Source organism: Mustelus asterias, chromosome 18 (genome assembly GCF_964213995.1).
Source record: "Mustelus asterias chromosome 18, sMusAst1.hap1.1, whole genome shotgun sequence".
NCBI classification, from domain to species: domain Eukaryota; kingdom Metazoa; phylum Chordata; class Chondrichthyes; order Carcharhiniformes; family Triakidae; genus Mustelus; species Mustelus asterias.
Window position 1 is genome coordinate 33,514,191 of NC_135818.1, and position 24,195 is coordinate 33,538,385.

A 24,195-nucleotide genomic window follows, 5' to 3' on the forward strand; every position below is an offset into this window, starting at 1 on the left:
GTCTGGTTTAGTCTCACATGGCAGTCAAGGAGAGGGATAGAGTTGGAGCTAAGGAATGAAGTTTGGAGCAGGAACCAAAAACTTAATTCTTCCCAAAATACAACAGGAGAGAATTTCTGCTCATTCAGTATTGGATGTTTGAAAAACAATCTGATGAAATAATAGATTCAATTCTCAAAATACAAAACCTTACAATAATTAACTTGTATTCATTATTCACTCAAATGCAGTGAGTGGGACTTAATGGCACGCAAATTAATTCCTGTGTTTGTCTACAAGGCAGCGATTTTACATCAAAGTAACTCACTTGCTGTAAAACATTATTGAGACACAAAGTACTTTATCTGTTACTTACATTTGCTTGGTATTGTTCAAGGATTACATGACCAGGAAACTCTGGCTCGGGAACGGTTGAAAATTTCCTGATAATGACAAGAAGTGCTTCGAGGCCAGACAGCCGCAAGGCGTGACTGTGATCTGTGGCAGCTATGAAAGCCATGCGGATCAAATCTGCCAGATGGATCACTAAGAAATCACCTGCAAGTAATGTTCGAAAAAAGTGTGCATGGTATATTTAATATGTGGATCAAGTATCTATCCACCTCTACTTTAAAAATATTCAAAAACTCTGCACCTTTTCAGGAAAGGAATTCCAAAGACTCAAGAAAGCAAAAATTTCACTTCATCTCTATTTTAAAAGGGCAACCCTTAGTTTTGAACAATGATCCCAATTCTAGATTCTCCCATAAGAGGAAACATTCTATCCACATCCACTCAGTTGAGACCCCTCAGGATCTTATGTTTCAATCAAGTCTTACTCTAAGCTCCAGCGGATACAACCCACCCATTTCAGTCTGGTAAATCTTCTCTGAACAGCTACCAACGCATTCTTCCATAAATATAGCAACCATATTTCCAAATGATCAGAATTTATATATTCTTTGAAAAGAGTACTACTGAAAGTAAATAATTGCACAGAAATATGGTACAAAACTCAAAATACTGATCAGATTTTAGTTAAAGGTAAAATACTGCGGATGCTAGAATCCAAAGCAAAAACCGAAAATGCTGGAGAAACTCAGCAAGTCTAACAGCATCTGTGGAGAGAAAATAGAGCCAATGTTTCGAATCAAGATGACCCTTTGTCAGAGCTGGGTCATCCACACGTGAAACGTCAGCTCTATTCTCTATCTCCACAGATGCTGTCAGACCTGCTAAGTTTCTCCAGCATTTTATGTTTTTGATCAGATTTCAGTCATGCTTAATAGTTACACTAGAGTGGTGGAATCCAATTCTCCAAATGTGGTCTCACTGGTACCCTATAGAACTGAAGCATAATCTCCCTATTTTAGTATTCAAATCCCCTTGCAGCAAATGATAACATTCTATTAATTTTCTTAATTACTTGCTGTACCTTCATACTAGACTTTTGTTTTTCATGCACAAGGACACCCAGATCCTCTGAACCTCACAGTGGGCAATCTCTTGTGGGTGGCATAGTGGTTAACACTGCTGCCTCTCAGCACCAGGGTTCAGTTCCGGCCTTGGGTCACTGTCTGTGCTGAGTTTGCACAAACTCCCCGCATCTGCGTGGGTTTCCTCCGGGTGCTCCGGTTTCCTCCCACAGTCCAAAGATGTGCGGGTTAGGTGCATTGGCCATGCTAACTTGCCCCTTAGTGTCAGGAGGATTTTCCAGCCGTGCGCGCCTCAAACCTGGAAAATCCCACCTGAGGTCAACAGACCTTTGCATGATCCACCCCCGGCCTACTACAATTCCCATGGCAGGCAGGACCTGGTCATTGTTGTTGGCGCAGTCTCAATAGGCTGAATGGCCGACTTTGATTCTCTTGCCATTTAGGAAGCATGCTTCTTTTTTATTCTTCTTGCCAAAATGGACAAATGAACATTTTCCCATATTATAATCCATCTGCTAGTTCTTTGCAATATTCTAAAGTTACACTGAGCATTGGTATCCATCCATCCATATCCACCCCCCCCCCAACAAACTTACTCTTAGGGTGCTTCAGTTTCCTTTCTTGAGCCATGGTCATGTCAAAATGAGCAACATCTATATTCTCACACTGTGTAATAATTCGACATACACATTCTGCTGCAAATACCCTGGTAGGCCAGCGTGGTTTGATGATTGGTTGGAATTGGTCATCTTTTCTTGAGGTAAATATTGAATCATCTCCCCCATCTTCCTCCTCTTCCTGAGTAGTGTCCACAGGTGCTGTGGTGAAATCTTGAGAACAAATGATCAGAATTTATACATTATTTGAAAAGAGTACTACTGAAAGTAAATAATCGCATAGAAATATGGCACAAAACTCAAAATACTGATCAGATTTTAGTTATATACTGCAGATGCTAGAATCCGAAGCAAAAACCGAAAATGCTGGAGAAACTCAGCAAGTCTAACAGCATCTGTGGAGAGAAAATAGAGCCAATGTTTCGAGTCAAGATGACCCTTTGTCAGAGCTGGGTCATCCATACCCGAAACGTCAGCTCTATTCTCCATCTCCACAGATGTTGTCAGACCTGCTAAGTTTTTCCAGCATTTTTTGTTTTTGATCAGATTTCAGTCATGCTTAACAGTTACACTGGAGTGGTGGAATCCACATGCACACTCCAAGTCACAAATTGAGTTTTCCAACTTTGCATGCCATCACATCTAAATAAACTCTCGCTTAAATAATGGGCAAATGAGCAAGGGAAAATCTGAAAGGTCATGCCATGCTACTCCCAGTTTTCTGGCTGCTTGGCTACAGATCCATATCGGTAAATGCAACACAAGATGTCACCAATCTGCCCTTTCAGACAGAAGTGGTCTTTAGCAGGTGGAATTTAAAAGGAGGAAAGAGACTAAACTATCTTTCATATCCCAATTTCCCCCCCCTATGCTTGACAGGAGACCAACACATTTTCCAAATGAAAGACTTGAACTCACCAGCTGAGGCAGATAAAACATCATTGCATAACTTTAACCAATGAGAAAGTTTTTCAACAGCCATGGATGATAGGATATGGCTTAGAGTTTCCTGAATGTCTTGACAAAGTTGTCGGTCCGATTCTCTGTCCAGTAAACTGAAAAGCGCTCCTTCCAGGCCAGTTTCATTGATATTAACATCTGAAATTAAATACAAGGTCAGCATTTTTGTCCAGTCACATTTTCTGGTTAACAGTTCAGTTTAGAGGACTTCCCTCCGGTCCTCCATAATTTTAACTTTGCAAAAGAAAAAAAAATAATCAATCTATATAAACCTCCCAAACATGTGCGGGTTAGGTTGATTGGCCATGCTAAAAATTGCCCCTTAGTGTCCTGGGATGCGTAGGTTAGAGGGATTAGCGGGTAAAATATGTAGAGATATGGGGGTAGGGCCTGGGTGGGATTGTGGTCGGTGCAGACTCGATGGGCCAGATGGCCTCTTTCTGCACTGTAGGGTTTCTATGATTTCTATGATTCTCCCTACACTTAATTTTGGTACTTCCCCAGCTATAGATAAATACTGCATTGTATAACATTTCTGAGGCGCACTAAACTTCTGATTGATGAGTTTTCATATTTTGAAGAATATAAATTGTATATTATGATGGATCATTGAAGAGAAAGCTTTATTCTCCATTTCCTTACACTGCAGAACTAAAAATACTGCTGGTTCAGCATGTCACCAGTCCGGAGAATTTTACTCATTCCTTGAAATGCTATTGTAAAAATTAAGCAGAACTACAAGTTCTGGTGGAATCCACTCAGTTGATATTAATTGTATTTAATTGAAGGCAGGGGTCAACATGAGCTAGGGATTCACTTGTGCTCCTCGGCCTTTCAGCTAAGATGAAGTGTCAAATCAACAACAGGATAGGGTGCAATGTCTCATCTTGTCAACTTGGATCATGTCTGTCCCCCTCGTGGAGGCCATGAATTGGATTGAATTTGAATTTTGTTTTTTGGATGGAATAAAAATTAAAAGACACCAACTGAAAGTGTGGTTGTTAGGTTCGAGGTGCGTGTGCCAAACTCTGCAAATAACTCCTTTAGGTCTAAATTACACTTACTGGCTTTCTGGAATTTCTAATAAACTGAAGCACTATCTTCTGGTTTGTGCAACAATATAAATGAACTTTTAATATCATGGAGATATTACACATGTCACCAGTTCTTGTATTATAGCCAAAACTTTGGATAAACAATTATTGTTGTTCAATAAACTATTCACAACATTGGGACAGTATTTACTGTGACTACTGTAGTACAGGAGGCCAAATATTAAATAAAATGGATAAAATATTGATTTTCTATGTTTAGCAGTACAAGACCTTAATAGGTGTATTATACTGCACCTGCATGGTAGCTCAGTGGGTAGCACTGCTGCCTCACAATACCAGGGATCAGAGTTTGATTCCAGCCATGGGTGAGTGTGTGTGTGGAGTTTGCACATTCTCCGTGTCTGCGTGTATTTCCTCTGGATGTTCCAGTCTCCTCCCACAATCCAAAGATGTGCAGGTTAGGGAGGATTATTAGGGTAATTATGTGGGGTTATGGGATAGGGCAGGAGATGGGCTTGGTTAAGATGCTCTGTCAAGAGAATTGTTGCAGACACAATGGACCAAATGGCCTCCTTTTTCACTGTAGGGATCCTATGATTCTACGAACCCTTCTTCACTGCTACCTCTTTGTCCTCCTTCAACAATCTTCACAAAAATACATTTGACGTTGCATTTAGTAAACAATTATTTGCAGTTCCGTGAGGTGCTTTTTCACCTTAGTACTTTAAAGGCACACTGAAAGTGCAAGTTGGTTAAATGCTGATGATCTGAAACTGATGCTTTCAGAGTTTGCTTTTGATGGGATTGACTGTATACAAAACCATAACTTCTATATCTCCAAATCAAATAACTTACCAAATTTACTGGATTCCTTGGCAAGAGCCATGGCATGTTCCAACACCTCAGCAGCTTCCCTCTGTGCAAGTTGACGTAGGCATGCAATTACAGCACGCCTCAACAACAAGTGTGAACTACAGAGGTTTACCTAAAAGACAAAAATCCCTCTGTGGTGAAAAAAGTCAACCTTGGGAAGAGATAATGCAATATGCTTTCTAATTTCCTCCTCTTACACAAGAAACAAAATACTGGAATCAGACACATACTCAAATCTATGATGATCGGTAGATTACACTGATGTATAATCACCATGTACTGTTACATTTCCAACTGTAAATAGACGATATTCTTTCCATCCTGGATTCACGTACAGCTTCTCTACTCAAGTTCAAGCTGAATGTGAAGAAGTGATATCATAATGCAAATCACGGGAAATATCTCCATGCTTGCTTACAAAAAAAAAGTCTCACAACACCAGGTTAAAGTCCAACAGGTTTATTTGGTAGCAAAAGCCATAAGCCACTAGTTTTCGGGGTGCTGCCCCTTCATCAGGTGAGTGGGAGTTCTGTTCACAAACAGGGCATACAAAGACACAAACTCAATTTACAAAATAATGGTTGGAATGCGAGTCTTTACAGGTAATCAAGTCTTAAAGGTACAGACAATGTGAGTGCAGAGAGGGTTAAGCACAGGTTAAAGAGATGTGTATTGTCTCCAGCCAGGACAGTTAGTGAGATTTTGCAAGCCCAGTCAAGTTGTGGGGGTTACAGATAGTGTGACATGAACCCAAGATCCTGGTTGAGGCTGTCCTCATGTGTGCGGAACTTGGCTATCAGTCTCCGCTCAACGACTCTGCGTTGTCATGTGCCGTGAAGGCCGCCTTGGAGAATGCTTACCGGAAGATCAGAGGCTGAATGCCCGTGACCACTGAAGTGTTCCCTAACAGGAAGAGAACACTCTTGCCTGGTGATTGTCGAGCGGTGTTCACTCATCCGTTGTCACAGCATCTGCATGGTCTCCCCAACATACCATGCCTCGGGACATCCTTTCCTGCAGCGTATCAGGTAGATCACGTTATCCGAGTTGCAAGAGTATGTACCGTGTACCTGGTGGATGGTGTTCTCACGTGAGATGACCCGGCACGTCTTGCAGAGGTTGCTGTGGCAGGGTTGTGTGGTGTCGTGGTCACTGTTCTCCTGAAGGCTGGGTAGTTTGCTGCGGACAATGGTCTGTTTGAGGTTGTGCGGTTGTTTGAAGGCAAGAAGTGGGGGTGTGGGGATGGCCTTGGCGAGATGTTCGTCTTCATCAATGACATGTTGAAGGCTCCAGAGAAGATGTCGTAGATACTCTGCTCCGGGGAAGTACTGGACGACGAAGAGTACTCTGTCCGCCATGTCCCACGTTTGTCTTCTGAGGAGGCCGGTGCGGCTTTTCGCTGTGGCGTGTCGGAACTGTCGATCGATAAGTCGAGCGCCATATCCTGTTCTTATGAGGGCATCTTTCAGCATCTGGAGGTGTCTGTTGTGATCCTCCTCATCTGAGCAGATCCTGTGTATACGGAGGGCTTGTCCGTAGGGGACGGCTTCTTTAATGTGTTTGGGGTGGAAGCTGGAGAAGTGGAGCATTGTGAGGTTATCCATGAGCTTGCGGTACAGTGAAGTGCTGAGGTGACCGTCCTTGATGGAGATGCAAGTGTCCAAGAATATAACCGATTCCGGAGAGTAGTCCATGGGGAGTCTGATGGTGGGATGGAACTTGTTGATGTCATCATATAGCTGTTTCAGTGATTGTTCACCATGAGTCCAAAGGAAGAAAATGTCATCGATGTATCTAGCGTATGGCATCGGTTGAAGGTCCTGTGCAGTGAAGAGGTCTTGTTCAAACCTGTGCATGAAGATGTTGGCATATTGAGGGGCGAATTTGGTCTCCATGGCTGTTCCGTGTGTCCTGGAAGAATAACTGGTTGTTGAATGTGAAGACATTGTGGTCCAGGATGAAGCAGAAGAGTTGTAAAATTGCATCTGGAGATTGGCAGTTGTTGGCGCCGAGTACTGAGGCTGTTGCAGCAATGCCTTTGTCGTGGGCGATGCTGGTGTAGAGTGCCAAGACATACATTGTGACAAGGAGTGCTCCTGGTTCAACTGCTCCATGTGTGCTGAGTTTCTGTAGGAAGTCCATAGTGTCGCGACAAAATCTGGGGGTTCTTTGTACAATGGGTTTCAGGATGCCCTTGACATAGCCAGAGAGGTTCTCGCACAGGGTCCCATTGCCCGATATAATGGGACGGCCGGGTGTGTTTGCCTTGTGTAACTTCGGGAGGCAGTAGAGATCTCCAACGCAGGGAGTACGTGGGATGAGAGAACGGAGGGTGCTCTGAAGGTCTGGATCAAAGGTCTTGATCAGTCTGTTGAGTTGACGGGTGTGTTCTTTGGTCGGATCTGCAGGGAACTGTCTGTAGTGTTCCTCATTGTTCAGTTGTCGGTACACTTCTTTGCAGTAATCCGTTCTGTTCAGTATGACGATGGCCCTTCCTTTGTCTGCTGGTTTGATGACAATGTTGCGGTTGGTCTCGAGGGCGGATGGCTTTGCGTTGTGTTCGGGGCTGTCTTGTGAGTGCGACTGATGAATCTGGTGTTGACACATCTCCTGACGGCTTGGGCATACATGTCAAGTCGAGGGCAGCGGCCTTCCGGAGGAGTCCAATTCGACTCTTTCCTCTTCGGTTGCTGCACCGCGGATCTCTGTCGGCTGTTCCAGTTCATTGGCTGTCTCATTGTGTTCGCTGTTGGCCTCTTGGGGGTTTGTGGAAGAACCCCCGCAGCCTCATTCGCCTGGTGAATTCCTCTGTGTCTGCTGCAAGACTGATGGGGTCTATTTTGGTGGTGGGGCAGAAATTGAGCCCTCAGCTGAGAACTTCGATTTCATCTGGCTGAAGTATGTATTCCGACAAGTTGACAATGGACTTCCCTGCAGTGGTACTGTTTCCTACTGTGGTACCGGGGGAGGCTTGGTTGCTGCTGCTGGTGATGCCAAGTTTCTCAAGTTTCCTGTTCTTGGTGTGCATGTAGTTCCTTTGTCTTGTCTGCTTGGCAGAGTTTTGCAGCTAGTTTGTGTCCTGACCGCAAGTTGAAAATATGGACTTTACCTTGGTTTCCAGGATGCAACGTTTGCTGTAGAGCTGGTGTGTGAGGTGGTTGAGGAGTGTGAGAGAGGTGCGACGGCAAAGTCTCTCAGCATAGTCTGTGTATTAGGTTGATCTGAGTGGGTTCGTGATCTGTAGTCCTTTCATCGTCTAGTACTTCCCCAGAGCGGAGAGGCTATGAATCTTCTCCGGTACCTTCAACATGTCATTGATGAAAACGAACATCTCGCCAAGGCCATCCCCACACCCCCACTTCTTGCCTTCAAACAACCGCACAACCTCAAATAGACCATTGTCCGCAGCAAACTAGCCAGCCTTCAGGAGAACAGTGACCACGACACCACACAACTCTGCCACAGCAACCTCTGCAAGACGTGCCGGATCATCGACACGGATGCCATCATCTCACGTGAGAACACCATCCACCAGGTACACGGTACATACTCTTGCAACTCGGCCAATGTTGTCTACCTGATACGCTGCAGGAAAGAATGTCCCGAGGCATGGTACATTGGGGAGACCATGCAGACGCTACGACAACGGATAAATGAACACCGCTCGACAATCACCAGGCAAGAGTGTTCTCTTCCTGTTGGGGAACACTTCAGTGGTCACGGGCATTCGGCCTCTGATCTTTGGGTAAGCGTTCTCCAAGGCGGCCTTCACGACACACGACAGCGCAGAGTCGCTGAGCAGAGACTGATAGCCAAGTTCCACACACGAGGACAGCCTCAACCGGGATCTTGGGTTCATGTCACACTATCTGTAACCCCCATGACTAGCCTGGGCTTGCAAAATCTCACGAACTGTCCTGGCTGGAGACAATACACATCTCTTTAACCTGTGCTTAACCCTCTCTGCACTCACATTGTCTGTACCTTTAAGACTTGATAACCTGTAAAGACTCGCATTCCAACCATTATTTTGTAAATTGAGTTTGTGTCTTTATATTCCTTGTTTGTGAACAGAACTCCCACTCACCTGATGAAGGGGCAGCGCTCCGAAAGCGAGTGGCTTGTGCTACCAAATAAACCTGTTGGACTTTAACCTGGTGTTGTGAGACTTCTTACTGTGTTTACCCCAGTCCAACACCGGCATCTCCACATCATACAAAACAAAGCACATACCAAAGGCAGTTTGGATATTTGACATGGAATTGTTCTATATTTTTATCTTGTAAATATTGACTTTAACTTTGAATTTGAAGAATTTAAAAGGGAAAGTATTTCAGTAGAAAAAACACTTGGAAGATTTCAAGCACTAAAAATCTATTTATTGAATGAACCCTTGTATAATTTCAATAATATTGCTCAGGACATCTGTTGCTGGGGGTGGGAGGGCAGGGGAAGAGCTGGTGGGAATGCACAGAGGGAGAAATCAGATACCTTATGTACAAGTGCAACCATATGTAAAAACATGGAAATGAAATTATTGGACATTTCACTTTTCAACTGCAGGAGGAGGAGGAGCTTCACAAACTCTTGCTAACATTTCCTGGATACTTGGATCACTATAGGTCTGAACTTCTGCAGAGTGGCAATCAGGGTCAAAGAATGGCAACTCTTGGGGGTTGGGGGAATCCGTGGGAGGTTGGTGTGGGTCTGAAGAACAGTTCCCAGAAGCTAAAAGCGGTTTTAATTCTTCTAACATTTTCTTGGTAACCATTGTGGCAACATAGCCGGAACCATCTGAAGTCTGCGATTTAAGCTGCATTTCTGGATGGTTCCCAGTCCAGAGCATTTTCCCATCGGCTGTTTGCACTTCGCATGCAATTGTTATGCAATCTTTACTGAAGATGGAGGGAGGAAAGGGGGTTTTCCTGTGCATCTTTGGAGTAGTTACAATGCCGTGGAGTTTAGAAGTTACTGGCCTATCTTTCGTGTCATAACAAACAACAATATAATTCTTCTCTTCCATAGCTGTACTTGTTCATTGAGTACACAATGTACATAAGTACGTGACAAAGGCAATTTATCAAACAAAATCACACAAGACGGCGTAGAAAGGACTAACATCTGTGGAACTGCATTCCAGTAACAATTATAAGACAGTTAAACTCAGCAGCACCCAATAATGTGTTTTCTAGGGTTGTACAATGCTCAGCTAACCAAGTGTTCGAAAGGACTGCTCCAATGCGAGTGAATGAAACTGCCCTTTCTCTCCATAACAAAGTTCACAGTTCTTGAGTGGCTAAAGAGAAGCTGTTCTGAGAATATTTACTATCCTAGTACAAATATATCTTGTATCCCGAATATGTGTAGCCTTTCTCCTTCATGACTTCATCAAACAGTGATGGAAATAAAGGAAGAAAAACAGAAAATGCTGGAAAATCTCAGCATCTGTGGAGAGAGAACAGAGTTAATGTTTCAAATCTGGATGACTCTTCATCAGAGCTGGATCTCCTTAGTGTTACCATGCTCCTTAGTGTGACAAGCATCCTCTCAATCTCAAAGGACAATGTAAAATATCAAGTACCATCATCACAAATTCTGGGGAGCAATCTAGTTGAGTGAAATGCACAGAAGTAATCAAACTTCACATTTACAACTTGGTAATGTCTAAGAGTTATCAGAGAACCATATCTTGAATTTAGAAAGGAATAACTGAGGTCCTGAAATTTGATACAAATTTAACAGGAAAGGCAGAGAAAGGACATCCAAAGTAAATTTTATTTCAAGAAATTTACTTGAGATATATACTCTTAACATTACAGGAAGCCATTACAGTTCAAGCTAGTGAAAACTGAGTTGAAGAATCAAACTAGAGTCAACCAGCAACTGCCTACAGATGGACAAACATTCACAATGTGTCACAGATTCACACTTCAACCACCAAAAAACAACAAATGTGCAAAATAAACTTTTTGGTTTGCAAAAAAAAACCTCTGCAAATTATAACCAGCAACAATGACCAGACACAGCCGACTCTCCAGATCTTTCAGCCAAAACAATGCTGGGGTGAAGAACACCAATTCTAAAAGAATGTCATTGTGGAGCAGAACACCGTAGTTTTAATACACTGTTACACTGGTTCACATCTATGCGTTCCAATATAACCTTCCTGTGTGTATAAAACGTATTTCCACACAGCAGTTTTGCAGAGTTCCAAGGGAGATCCTCAAGTCTGATCTTTGGGTAGAGTAATGCAGCGGTTGGGGCATTTGACTTGTAATCAAGGTGTTGAGAGTTCAAATTGCTGTGTGGCATATTGTGAAGCTGAAATAAATAAATCTTTTAATTTATAGGTTATAACCAAGAAAAAAATCATGACAGCTGCCAAATTGTCATATAAAAAAATCACTTGGCTCATTAATTTACTTCAAGGTAGGGAACCCACGAACCCAACATATAGATGGTGTGACCACCTAGCATTTTGGAGTGGTCAAGCAAGCTGTCCTTTTGCAAGAGCATTTACCACTCAAAGGCCTATAACCTCAGAGTATCTAGCGATGGGCTTTCTGCAGTCTTGGAAGTGCAGCTCAAAATTTAACCAAAAAAACGTACACCTTGGAAGGGATGTTGGTATCATAAATTGAAAGCAAAAAGAACAACAAAAAGGATCAAGAACCCTTGTTCACCAAAAAGTAGGCTGAGAATTAATTGTTTCCTAATCAAATGCATCAAATCACAATGAATTGATCATATTTCAGATAAACCCTTTGTTTGGAGCGCCAACCAATTATTAAGCTCAGATATGTTCTTCAGTGTAAGCTTTGTGACCACAATTCGCATGAAGATGCCAATTTATATGAGCTGGCTGTGTGCATATGCTGAGCAGACGAATGCCAACGCAAATGCCATTAAAAAGGTGAATTAGAAACCCAACACAGATAGTCAAACATAATTGGACAAGGTTTTGATGAAGCGGGGCATTTCACAATGTGGCCAGTTAATTGCATTTTCTGCCCTTTCACTCTTGACTCTTCAGCTAGATAATGTTTGCCCTGCAAGTTGCTGGAAGCGTGAACTAATAATGAGGGTTACAGGACATGTTGGACCTTGACAGCCAACCACCCATCTTCTGGGCCAATGAGATTTAAGGTTTTAGAAAGAGAGGAATGGAGAAAAATATGGTGCATTCAAGTCAAAGATATAGAAAGAGAAATCAAGGGAGAAAAAGATACAAAGACAAAGAAAGAAATTTAAAATTCTCTAACAATTTACCTGTGGGAATGTATCTCCAAAGTTTAACTTGTTCCATTTCACGGCCAGAGATGTTACATCTCATTGCAGGAACAAAAATCTCTCAAAAATTATACTTGTGCTGTTAAATACCAGCCCTAACTTTCTGTAGGATGCTCAACTTAAAATTAATGTGCAAATGCAGCAATTCCATGAATCTCTCGGACAGGCTGAGGGCAAGATTTCATTTTCACAAAGATCAATGCAGCAGTGCAAACCGTACAAGTTGTACTTGCAGGGTATCTTTTCCTCACCACCAGTTGCTGATCAATTTACATATTAGTAATGCTGATGCCATTAAACTCATTATTATTTTGTCAGAAAAGCCTGGCTTTTTTTTCCATCCCAGTTCATAGCCACTGTAATCTCCCCACGGTTCCCCAATCTATTAATTGTTTGATCACGGGACTTGCTGGTCTGTCTTGAGTGGTTCCATGAGGCAATGAACTTAGTAACTTAGTCACAGAGAGAGAGCTGCAATGTTTCTGGTCGAGCCGACTGAGGGACTTCACTGGTGTATTCTGGGAGAAGTTGGCCCAGCAACATCTACTAAGAAGTGGGAAGCGGAAGAACACCTCCAGTGATAAACAGGAGTTACAGCATCTGGTAGAGGTGGCTGAGGGACTTCACTGGTGCATCCTGGGAGAAGTCAGCCTGGCAACATTTACCTTGAAGTGGGGAGCAGTAAGCCCGAAACACTACATTAATGTTTCCCTCCCTCCCTCCTCCTCTAACCAAAAAAAAAGGCCACTGTGAGAAGGGAAAAGTGAAGGTAAGAGTTTTATAAATTTTCTGAAATAATTTAATGGGGACTCGAAATGTCAGTCAGTGAGGTTAAGTGCTGTACTTGTGAGATGTGGGAGATTCGTGACACTTGCAACGTCTCGGACGACTACATCTGCAGGAAGTGCATCCAATTGTCATAGATAGGAGCTTTAGAGACGTAGTCACACCCGAGGTGCAGCCAGATAGATGGGTGACCGCTAGAAGGGGCAGGCAGTCAGTGCAGGAAACCCCTGTGGTCGTCCCTCTCTCTAACATGTATACCATTTTGGATACTGTTGGGGGAGATTGCCTATCAGGGGATAACAGCAGCAGCAGCCAGAGCAGTTGCACCACGGCTGACTCTGTTGTGAAGCAGGGAGGGACAAAGAGCATGAGAGCAAGAGTTATAGGGGACTCTATAGTGAAGGGTGGAGATAGGCGCTTCTGTGGATGTGAAAGAGACTCTGGGATGGTATGTTGTCTCCCTGCTGCCAGGGTCCAGGATGTCGCTGAACGGGCAGAAAGATTCTGAAGGGAGAGGGTGAACAGCCAGAGGTCGTGGTACATATTGGTACTAACGACATAGGCAGGAAGTGTGATGAGGTCCTGCAGCAACAGTTTAGGGAGTTATGTAGAAAGTTAAAAGGCAGGACCTCTAGGGTTGTAATCTCAGGATTACTCCCTGTGCCACGTGCCAGAGGGGCTAGGAATAGGAAGATAGTGTAGCTCAACACGTGGCTAAAAAGCAAGTGTAGGAGGGAGGGTTTCAGATATCTGGACCATTGAGGTCTTTTCAGAGGTAGGTGGGACCTGTACAAGGAGGACAGGTTGCCTCTAAACTGGAAAGGCATAAATATTCTGGCCAGGAGGTTTGCTAGTGTCACACATGAGGAATTAAACTAGTTTGGCAGGGGCGTGGGAACCAAAGCAATGGTGAATTAACTGAAGGGGAACCAGAGAATAGGGCCAGTGAGACTCAGAGAAAGAGCAGGTGGGGTGTAGTTGCGAATCAAAGAGATTCTGGTGGACTGAAGTGCATTTGTTTCAATGCGAGAAGTGTAACAATGAAGGCAAATGAACTTAGAGCTTGGATTAGTACTTGGAACTATGTTGTTGTTGGTACTACAGAGACTTGGTTAAGGGAAGGACAGGATCGGCAGCTTAACGTTCCAGGATACAGATGTTTCAGACGGGATAGAGGGGGATGTAAAAGGGATGGGGGAGTTGCATTACTGGTTAAGGAGACTTACTGCGGGAGGACACCTTGGAGCGCTCAATCAGCGAGGCAATACGGGTAGAGCTCAGGAATAGGAAAGGTGTAGTCACAATGTTGGGGGTTTACTATAGGCCGCCCAAAAGCCAGCGGGAGATAGAGGAACAGATATGTAAGCAGATTTTGGCAAGGTGTAAAAGTAACAGGGTTGTTTTGGTGGGAGATTTTAACTTCCCCTATATTGACTGGGATTCACTTAGTGCTAGGGGCATGGATGGGGCAGAGTTTGTAAGGAGCATCCGGGAAGGCTTCTTGAAACAGTGTGTCGATAGTCCAACTAGGGAAGCGGCCATACTGGACCTGGTATTGGGGAATGAGCCTGACCAGGTGGTCAACGTTTCAGTAGGGGAGCAGTTCAGGAACAGTGACCACAATTCAGTAAGCTTTAAGGTACTGATGGTTAAAGAAAAGTGTAGTCCTCAAGTTAAGGTGCTAAACTGGGGGAAGGCTAATTACAACAAAATTAGGCAGGGACTGAAGAATGGAGATTGGGGGCAGATGTTCGAAGGCAAATCAACATCTGGCATGTGGGAGTTCAAGTGTAAGTTGATAGGGATTCAGGACTAGCACATTCCTGTAAGGATGAAGGATAAATATGGCAAGTTTTGGGAACCTTGGATAACGAGAGATATTGCGAGCCTAGTCAAAGAGAAAAAGGAAGCATTTGTCAAGGCTCGGAGGCTGGGAACACACGAAACAACTGTGGAATACAAGGAAAGTAGAAAGAAACTTAAGCATAGAGTAAGGAGGGCTAAAAGAGGTCACAAAAAATCATTGGCCAGCAGCATTAAGGAAAATCCCAAGGCTTTTTATACATATATAAAGAGCAAAAGGGAGCCAGGGAGAGGGTTGGCTCACTCAAGGACAGGGGAGGGAATCAATGCATGGACCCAGAGGAAATCGGCGAGGAATTAAATGAGTACTCTGCGTCTGTATTCACCAAAGAGAAGGATTTGATGGATGATGAGTCTGGGAAAGGGTGTGCAGATAGTTTGAGTCATGTTGAGATCAAAAAGGTGGTATTGGGGTTCTTGAGAAACATTAAGGTAGGCAAGTCCCCAGGGCCTGATGGGATATACCCCAAAATACTGAGAGAGGCACGGGAGGAAATTGCTGGGGTCTCGAGAGAAAACTTTGTAACCTCACTGGCTACAGGGGAGGTACAGTAAGAAGTTTAACAACACCAGGTTAAAGTCCAACAGGTTTATTTGGTAGCAAAAGCCACACAAGCTTTCGAGGCTCTAAGCCCCTTCTTCAGGTGAGTGGGAATTCTGTTCACAAACAGAACTTATAAAGACACAGACTCAATTTACATGAAAAATGGTTGGAATGCGAATACTTACAACTAATCCAGTCTTTAAGAAACAAAACAATGGGAGTGGAGAGAGCATCAAGACAGGCTAAAAATATGTGTATTGTCTCCAGACAAGACAGCCAGTGAAACTCTGCAGGTCCACGCAACTGTGGGGGTTACAGATAGTGTGACATGGACCCAATATCCCGGTTGAGGCCGTCCTTGTGTGTGCGGAACTTGGCTATCAGTTTCTGCTGAAACTGATAGCCAAGTTCCGCACACACAAGGACGGCCTCAACCGGGATATTGGGTTCATGTCACACTATCTGTAACCCCCACAGTTGCGTGGACCTGCAGAGTTTCACTGGCTGTCTTGTCTGGAGACAATACACATATTTTTAGCCTGTCTTGATGCTCTCTCCACTCCCATTGTTTTGTTTCTTAAAGACTGGATTAGTTGTAAGTATTCGCATTCCAGTCAGGGAACCAAGAGGTGAAGGAATCAGTGGGAAGCGTAGCTGCTTAGGATTACAAAAAATCACGAAAAGACAGCACTCAGGAGAGGTTACGATAGTCCCCATCTCACAAAATATGACACAGTGTCTGGAAAGGCTCAGTAAACCAAGGTCCACCACACTACGAAAACAAAAAGGGACGGTCAATAGGGAATTAAAGGTGCTATATTTAAATGCCCGCAGTGTCCGGAACAAGATAGATGAGCTTGTGGCCCAGATTGTGACTGGCAGGTATGATGTGGTAGGCATCACAGAGACGTGGTTGCAGGGGGTTCAGGACTGGCAGTTAAACATCCAGGGATTCACAACCTATCGAAAAGACAGAGGGGTGGGTAGAGGGGGCGGGGTTGCCTTGTTAATTAGAAATGAAATTAAATCAATAGCACTAAACGACATAGGGTCAGACGATGTGGAGTCTGTGTGGGTAGAGTTGAGGAACCACAAAGGCAAAAAAACCATAATGGGAGTTATGTACAGGCCTCCTGACAGTGGTCAGGACCAGGGGCACAAAATGCACCACGAAATAGAAAGGGCATGTCAGAAAGGCAAGGTCAGAGTGATCATGGGGGATTTCAATATGCAGGTGGACTGGGTAAATAATGTTGCCAGTGGACCCAAAGAAAGGGAATTCATTGAATGTTTACAGGACGGCTTTTTGGAACAGCTTGTGATGGAGCCCACGAGGGAACAGGCTATTCTGGACTTAGTGTTATGTAATGAGCCAGACGTGATAAAAGATCTTAAAGTAAGGGAAGACTTAGGAAGCAGTGATCATAATATGGTAGAATTCAGTCTGCAATTTGAAAGAAGGAAGGCAGAATCAGATGTGAAGGTTCTACAGTTAAATAAAGGTAATTACAGGCGCATGAGGGAGGAACTGACAAAAATCGACTGGAAGCAGAGCCTAGTGGGAAAGACAGTAGAACAGCAATGGCAGGAGTTTCTGGGAGTAATTGAGGACACAGTGCAGAGGTTCATCCCAAACAAAAGAAAGGTTATCAGAGGGGGGATTAGGCAGCCATGGCTGACAAAGGAAGTCAGGGAATGCATCAAGGCAAAAGAGAGAGCCTATAATGTGGCAAAGAGTAGTGGGAAGTCAGAAGATTGGGAAGGCTATAAAAACAAACAGAGGATAACAAAGAGAGAAATAAGGAAGGAGAGGATCAAATATGAAGGTAGGCTAGCCAGTAACATTAGGAATGATAGTAAAAGTTTCTTTAAATACATTAAAAACAAACGGGAGGCAAAAGTAGACATTGGGCCGCTCCAAAATGACGCTGGTAATCTAGTGATGGGAGACAAGGAAATAGCTGAGGAACTTAATAAGTACTTTGCGTCAGTCTTCACAGTAGAAGACATGAGTAATATCCCAACAATTCAGGAAAGTCAGGGGGCAGAGTTGAATATGGTTGCCATCACAAAGGAGAAAGTGCTAGAGAAACTAAAAGGTCTGAAAATTGATAAATCTCCGGGCCCAGATGGGCTACATCCTAGAGTTCTAAAGGAGATAGCTGAAGAAATAGTGGAGGCGTTAGTTATGATCTTTCAAAAGTCACTGGAGTCAGGGAAAGTCCCAGAGGATTGGAAAATCGCTGTTGTAACCCCACTGTTCAAGAAGGGAACAAGAAAAAAGATGGAAAATTATAGGCCAATTAGCCTAACCTCAGTTGTTGGCAAAATTCTAGAATCCATCGTTAAGGATGAGATTTCTAAATTCTTGGAAGTGCAGGGTCGGATTAAGACAAGTCAGCATGGATTTAGTAAGGGGAGGTCGTGCCTGACAAACCTGTTAGAGTTCTTTGAAGAGATAACAAATAGGTTAGACCAAGGAGAGCCAATGGATGTTATCTATCTTGACTTCCAAAAGGCCTTTGACAAGGTGCCTCACGGGAGACTGCTGAGTAAAATAAGGGCCCATGGTATTCGAGGCAAGGTACTAACATGGATTGACGATTGGCTGTCAGACAGAAGGCAGAGAGTTGGGATAAAAGGTTCTTTCTCAGAATGGCAACCGGTGACAAGTGGTGTCCCGCAGGGTTCAGTGTTGGGGCCACAGCTGTTCTCTTTATATATTAACGATCTAGATGACGGGACTGGGAGCATTCTGGCCAAGTTTGCCGATGATACAAAGATAGGTGGAGGGGCAGGTAGTATTGAGGAGGTGGGGAGGCTGCAGAAAGATTTAGACAGTTTAGGAGAGTGGTCCAAGAAGTGGCTGATGAAATTCAACGTGGGCAAGTGCGAGGTCGTACACTTTGGAAAAAAGAATAGAGGCATGGACTATTTTCTAAACGGTGACAAAATTCATAATGCTAAAGTGCAAAGGGACTTGGGAGTCCTAGTCCAGGATTCTCTAAAGGTAAACTTGCAGGTTGAGTCCGTAATTAGGAAAGCAAATGTAATGTTGTCATTTATCTCAAGAGGCTTGGAATACAAAAGCAGGGATGTACTTCTGAGGCTTTATAAAGCACTGGTTAGGCCCCATTTGGAGTACTGTGAGCAATTTTGGGCCCCACACCTCAGGAAGGACATACTGGCACTGGAGCGGGTCCAGCGGAGATTCACACGGATGATCCCAGGAATGGTAGGCCTGACATACGATGAACGTCTGAGGATCGTGGGATTATATTCATTGGAGTTTAGGAGGTTGAGGGGAGATCTGATAGAAACTTACAAGATAATGAACGGCTTAGATAGGATGGACGTAGGGAAGTTGTTTCCATTAACAGGGGAGACTAGGACGCGGGGGCACAGCCTTAGAATAAAAGGGAGTCACTTTAGAACAGAGATGAGGAGAAATTTCTTCAGCCAGAGAGTGGTGGGTCTGTGGAATTCATTGCCACAGAGGGCTGTGGAGGCCGAGACGTTGAGCGTCTTCAAGACAGAAATTGATAAATTCTTGATTTCTCGAGGAATTAAGGGCTATGGGGAGAGAGCGGGTAAATGGAGTTGAAATCAACCATGATTGAATGGTGGAGTGGACTCGATGGGCCGAATGGCCTTACTTCCGCTCCTATGTCTTATGGTCTTATGGTCTTATGGTCTTTTTAGCCTGTCTTGATGCTCTCTCCACTCCCATTGTTTTGTTTCTTAAAGACTGGATTAGTTGTAAGTATTCGCATTCCAACCATTATTCATGTAAATTGAGTCTGTGTCTTTATAAGTTCTGTTTGTGAACAGAATTCCCACTCACCTGAAGAAGGGGCTTAGAGCCTCGAAAGCTTGTGTGGCTTTTGCTACCAAATAAACCTGTTGGACTTTAACCTGGTGTTGTTAAACTTCTTACTGTGTTTACCCCAGTCCAACGCCGGCATCTCCACATCATGACTACAGGGGAGGTCCCAGAGGATTAGAGAATAGGCAATGTTGTTCCTTTGTTTAAGAAGGGTAGCAAGAATAATCCAGGTAATTACAGGCCAGCGAGCCTTACATCAGCGGTAGGAAAATTATTGGAGAGGATTCTTTGAGTCAGGATTTACTCCCATTTGGAAATAAGTGGACGTATTAGCAAGAGGCAACACGGTTTTGTGGAGGGACCTTGTCAAAGGTCTAACTGAAGTCCATGTAGACAACATCCACTGCCCTACCCTCATCAATCATGGCAGACTGGTACAGAAGGTGAAGTCGCATGGGATCAGAGGTGAGCTGGCAAGATGGATACAGAACTGGCTTGGTCATAGAAGACAGAGGGTAGCAGTGGAAGGGTGTGTTTCTGAATGGAGGGCTATAACAAGTGGCGTTCCTCAGGGATCAGTGCTGAGACCTTGGCTGTTCGTAATATAAAAATGATTTGGAGGAAAATATAACTGGTTTGATTACCAGTGGATGACATAAAGGTTGGTGGATTTGTGGATAGCGATGAGGACCATCAGAGGATGCAGATCGGTTGGAGGCTTGGGCGGAGAGATGGCAGATGGAGTTTAATCCAGATAAATGTGAGGTAATGCATTTTGGAAGGTCTAATAAAGACAGGAAATATACAGTCAATGGCAGAATCCTTATGAGTATTGACGAGTGTACAGGAACACAGGTCAATGAACGTGGCAATGCAGGTGGAGAAGGTAGTCAAGAAGGCATACGGCATGCTTGCCTTCATCGGCCAGGGCATTGAGTTTAAAAATTGGCACGTCATGTTGCAGCTTTATAGAATCTTAGTTAAGCTGCACTTGGAATATAGTGTTCAATTCAGGTCGCCACACTACCAGAAGGATGTGGAGGCTTTGCAGAAGGTACAGAGAAGATTTACCAGGATGTTGCCTGGCATGGAGGGCATTAGCTATGAGGACAAGTTGGAAAACTTGGTTTGTTCTCACTGGAATGACAGAGGTTGAGGGGCGACCTGATAGAAGTCTCCAAGATTATGAGGGGCATGGACAGAGTGGATCGTCAGAAGCTTTTTCCCAGGGTGGAAGAGTCAATTACTAGGGAGCATAGGTTTAAGGTGCTCGGGGCAAGGTTTAAAGGAGATGTACGAGGCAAATTTTTTTTTTTTTACAGAGGGTGGTGGGTGCCTGGAACTCGCTGCTGGGGAAGGTAGTGGAAGCAGATATGATAGTGAGTTTTAAGGGGTGTCTGGACAAATACAAGAATAGGATGGGAATAGAGGGATATCATAGAAACCCTACAGCACAGAAAGAGGCCATTCGGCCCATCGAGTCTGCACCGACCACAATCCCACCCAGGCCCTACCCCCATATCCCTACATATTAACCCACTAATCCCTCTAACCTATGCATCTCAGGACACTAAGGGCAATTTTAGCATGGCCAATCAACCTAACCCGCACATCTTTGGACTGTGGGAGGAAACCGGAGCACCCGGAGGAAACCCACGCAGACACGAGGAGAATATGCAAACTCCACACAGACACTGACCCAAGCCGGGAATCGAACCCAGGTCCCTGGAGCTGTGAAGCAGCAGTGCTAACCACTGTGCTACCGTGCCGCCCTATGATCCCCGGAAAGGTAGGGGGTTTTAGTTCATTCGGGCAGCATGGTCGGTGCAGGCTTGGAAGACCGAAGGGCCTGTTCCTGTGCTGTAATTTTCTTTGTTCTTTGTTTAGTGCAACATGAAAATCTGACAGTGTATTCTTGGTCTAAAATTCATCAAAACAGTAACTGGATTATTTCTATTTCTGTAAAAATATGTAAATTTATACAGAATATTGTTACAATTTGAGCACTTGTGTCATCATTAGTTCAATTGATCATTTTTAATTTATAAAAGATTGCACAGCATAATATCTCCAAAATGTACTCCAGGCTGAAATTCTGGACTGTAACTGATTATTAGTGGCAAGTACACCAGTTTACTTGTGCTAAAATTTTAAGTCAAAACAATTAATTTCAACTTGCACCCAAAGTCACTTGGATCTCATTGTAATAATTTTAAACAGCTAAAACATGAACAAGCTTTTACTATAAACCATATGAATGTAGCAGTGCACTCACCTGCAAGACAAAGAAATGCTGACAATTACTATCAAGCACAAAAGAACAAGCAAAAATTATGAGTTAAAGTAAACTGTAATTCTGTGGCGTTAACTTTTGCATATACTCTGCAAGTTAGTGTGTGAAAATCAACAGCCCATTGTGTATCAGCTGACTGAAGAGTTTCAGACACGATCAAAATATTGAAAGAATCTTAAAAGAGGAGCAAAATGCACACACTGCTCATGACAATCTCAAGGTTTTGGGGAGCTTCTCGCATAATAAAGCAAATAATAAAAAGCCAAACCATTTACAGTATTAATCTATACCTGTGCAGCCTGCAGATGCAATTGATGCTAGTCAAGTAAGGAAAGTACATTAGAAAATTAAGTCAGAGGTCAGCCAAGGGTTATCAGTAGGGAAGTTGCATCTCACAACTTGTTTGTATTCAATTTGCATGCCCAGCCAAGTTGTTAATTTGATACTAGAATCAGAGCTAAAAACAAACCAATATAAAAAAGTATTTAAACACATGAAACCAACACTTGTTTGAGGATGTGGGGGTGAGGGAGGTGTTGCGGCAGGTGGGAAATGGGTGCAATGAGGGAAATAACCTACCCAAACAGAATTATCCAATAAGATCTCCTGCACAAAAGAACAAATGACAGACCAGTCACAATAACACCCTGGTTGAACATTTGTTCAACAAACGGAAACTGTGATACTAATTATAATATTGCTAGCAAGAACTTGACACGAGGCAAAGCACGGTGTTCTGATTGTGCAGACACCGGTTTGTCAGTTACAAAATAACTGTACAAAGCCCTGATGAAGCAGTTATGGCGCCAAGGCCTCTTGATACTGCGTTAAAATCCAACCCATGAAGTTATAAACTTGTGCTAAATTCAAGAAACAGTCCTTCAGACTGTTTACAAGCTGCATTTACAAGCAAAGTAGTCATATTGCAATACATTAGGCTTAAATAAAACTAGGTTAGTAGTTTTATGCAGTTTTTCTGCATTAGGGTGAATTTTATTACGGGCCCCTTATTTGGACGGTTGTGCATTAATTTGACCCTGGTGTAATTACTTTAAAATGATCCCTAAAATCAAACCATACAGCTTTTATTTAAGTCACAGCAATGGGTACAACCAATTTATGGATGGTTCATTTTTAACCAATGCAAGTTGAAGGTACCCAAATTCAAATATAAAAAGATTATATTCACATGGCATACTTACACAGAGACTAGGGACAAGATTGGAAAGGTTCACATGACGTGGTGCAAACATATGCAACTGCTGCAGGCAGGAGATAGCTTGTGCCTGCACAAGACAATCAGGGTTATCCTGCATCACTGCACAGCCAACTAGGCAGGAGGTTCTTAACAGAGGGACAGATGTGCTGTTGCCTAGGAATTAAATATAGATAGATTATTTACTTTTAACTACTGGAACAGTAAATACTGAATTCATTAAGTACTCAGCGTACACTGAAAATATTTTCCAGCATTGGCCCAGACAGGAAAATTAGTCCAGGTTCAGTTTACTTCACCAACAGTCAGCTGTGAGTCAATCAGTAACACTCACTCTCACCTCTGCGTCATAATGTTTCAGGTTCAAGTCCCACTCCAGGGCTTGAACACAAAAATCAAGACTGACATTCCCATGCAATACTGAGCACATGCGAACAGATGTGTCACAATTCAGATGGTACATTAAAGTGAAACTCCATCTGCCTGTTCGGGTGGAAGTAAACTGAACTGTGATACTATTGCGAAGAGGAGTTATAAAGAACAAAGAAAAGTACAGCACAGGAACCGAGCCTTCAGCCCTCCAAGGCCGTGCTGATCATGATGCCCTAACTAAACTAGTGAAAACCTTCTGCCTTTACTCGGTCCGTATCCCTCCCTATTCATATACCCATCCAGATGCCTCCTAAGGGGTGCTGATGTGCCTGCTTCCACCACCTCATCTGGCAGCGGATTCTAGGCACCCATCACTCTCTGCATGAAAAACTTCCCCCACATATCTCCCTTAAACTTACCCCCCTCACCTTAAACCTGCACCCCTTCATGATTGACACTTCCACCCTGGGAAAAAGCCTCTGGCTAACCACCCTGTCCATGCCTCTCAATTTTGTAGACCTCTATTAGGCCTCCCCTCAGCCTCTGTCTTTCCAGTAAAAACAAGCCGAGTTTATTCAACCTAAATCAGAGTAGATTTTAACAAAATTAGGTGGGATCTGGCCAAGGTAGACTGGAACGAGTTACTTGTGGGGAAATCTAGAGAGCAGTGGGGGGTGTTCAAAGATGAAATGGGGAGGGTGCAGGACCAGCATGTTCCCTCTCGGGTAATAGGAAGGTGTAACAAACCCAGAGAACCATGGATGACCAGAAACACAGTAAGAAGTTTAACAACACCAGGTTAAAGTCCAACAGGTTTATTTGGTAGCAAAAGCCACACAAGCTTTCGGAGCTCTTAGCCCCTTCTTCAGGTGAGTGGGAATTCTGTTCACAAACAGAGCTTTACTCGGAGCTTTACTGGTGTTTACCCCAGTCCAACGCCGGCATCTCCAGACCAGAAACATACAGGATACAATGAGAAGGAAAAGAGAGGCTTTTAACAAGTATAAGGGGAGTAGGTCTGTGGAGGCATTAGTGGAGTATAGAAAGTGCAAGTTGGAGCTTAAGAAATCAATTAGGAGAGCAAA

The 24,195-nt window shown here is 43.6% G+C and overlaps 1 protein-coding gene across 9 annotated transcripts in view; it reads right to left on the minus strand.

Moving 5' to 3' along the window:
• heatr5a (HEAT repeat containing 5a) overlaps positions 1–24,195 on the minus strand; it is a 196,638-nt gene that overhangs the window by 68,766 nt on the left and 103,677 nt on the right. For 8 of the 9 annotated variants that reach the window (XM_078233685.1, XM_078233681.1, XM_078233686.1 and 5 more), the window contains 6 exons: positions 22,725–22,894; positions 22,102–22,128; positions 4,903–5,032; positions 2,951–3,130; positions 2,012–2,245; positions 356–537 (listed from right to left, as the gene is read on the minus strand). In XM_078233685.1, coding sequence (XP_078089811.1) covers positions 356–537; positions 2,012–2,245; positions 2,951–3,130; positions 4,903–5,032; positions 22,102–22,128; positions 22,725–22,894 — 923 coding nt within the window. The remainder of the gene's footprint in view (positions 1–355; positions 538–2,011; positions 2,246–2,950; positions 3,131–4,902; positions 5,033–22,101; positions 22,129–22,724; positions 22,895–24,195) is intronic. The other variant, XM_078233687.1, reaches the window with a different exon arrangement.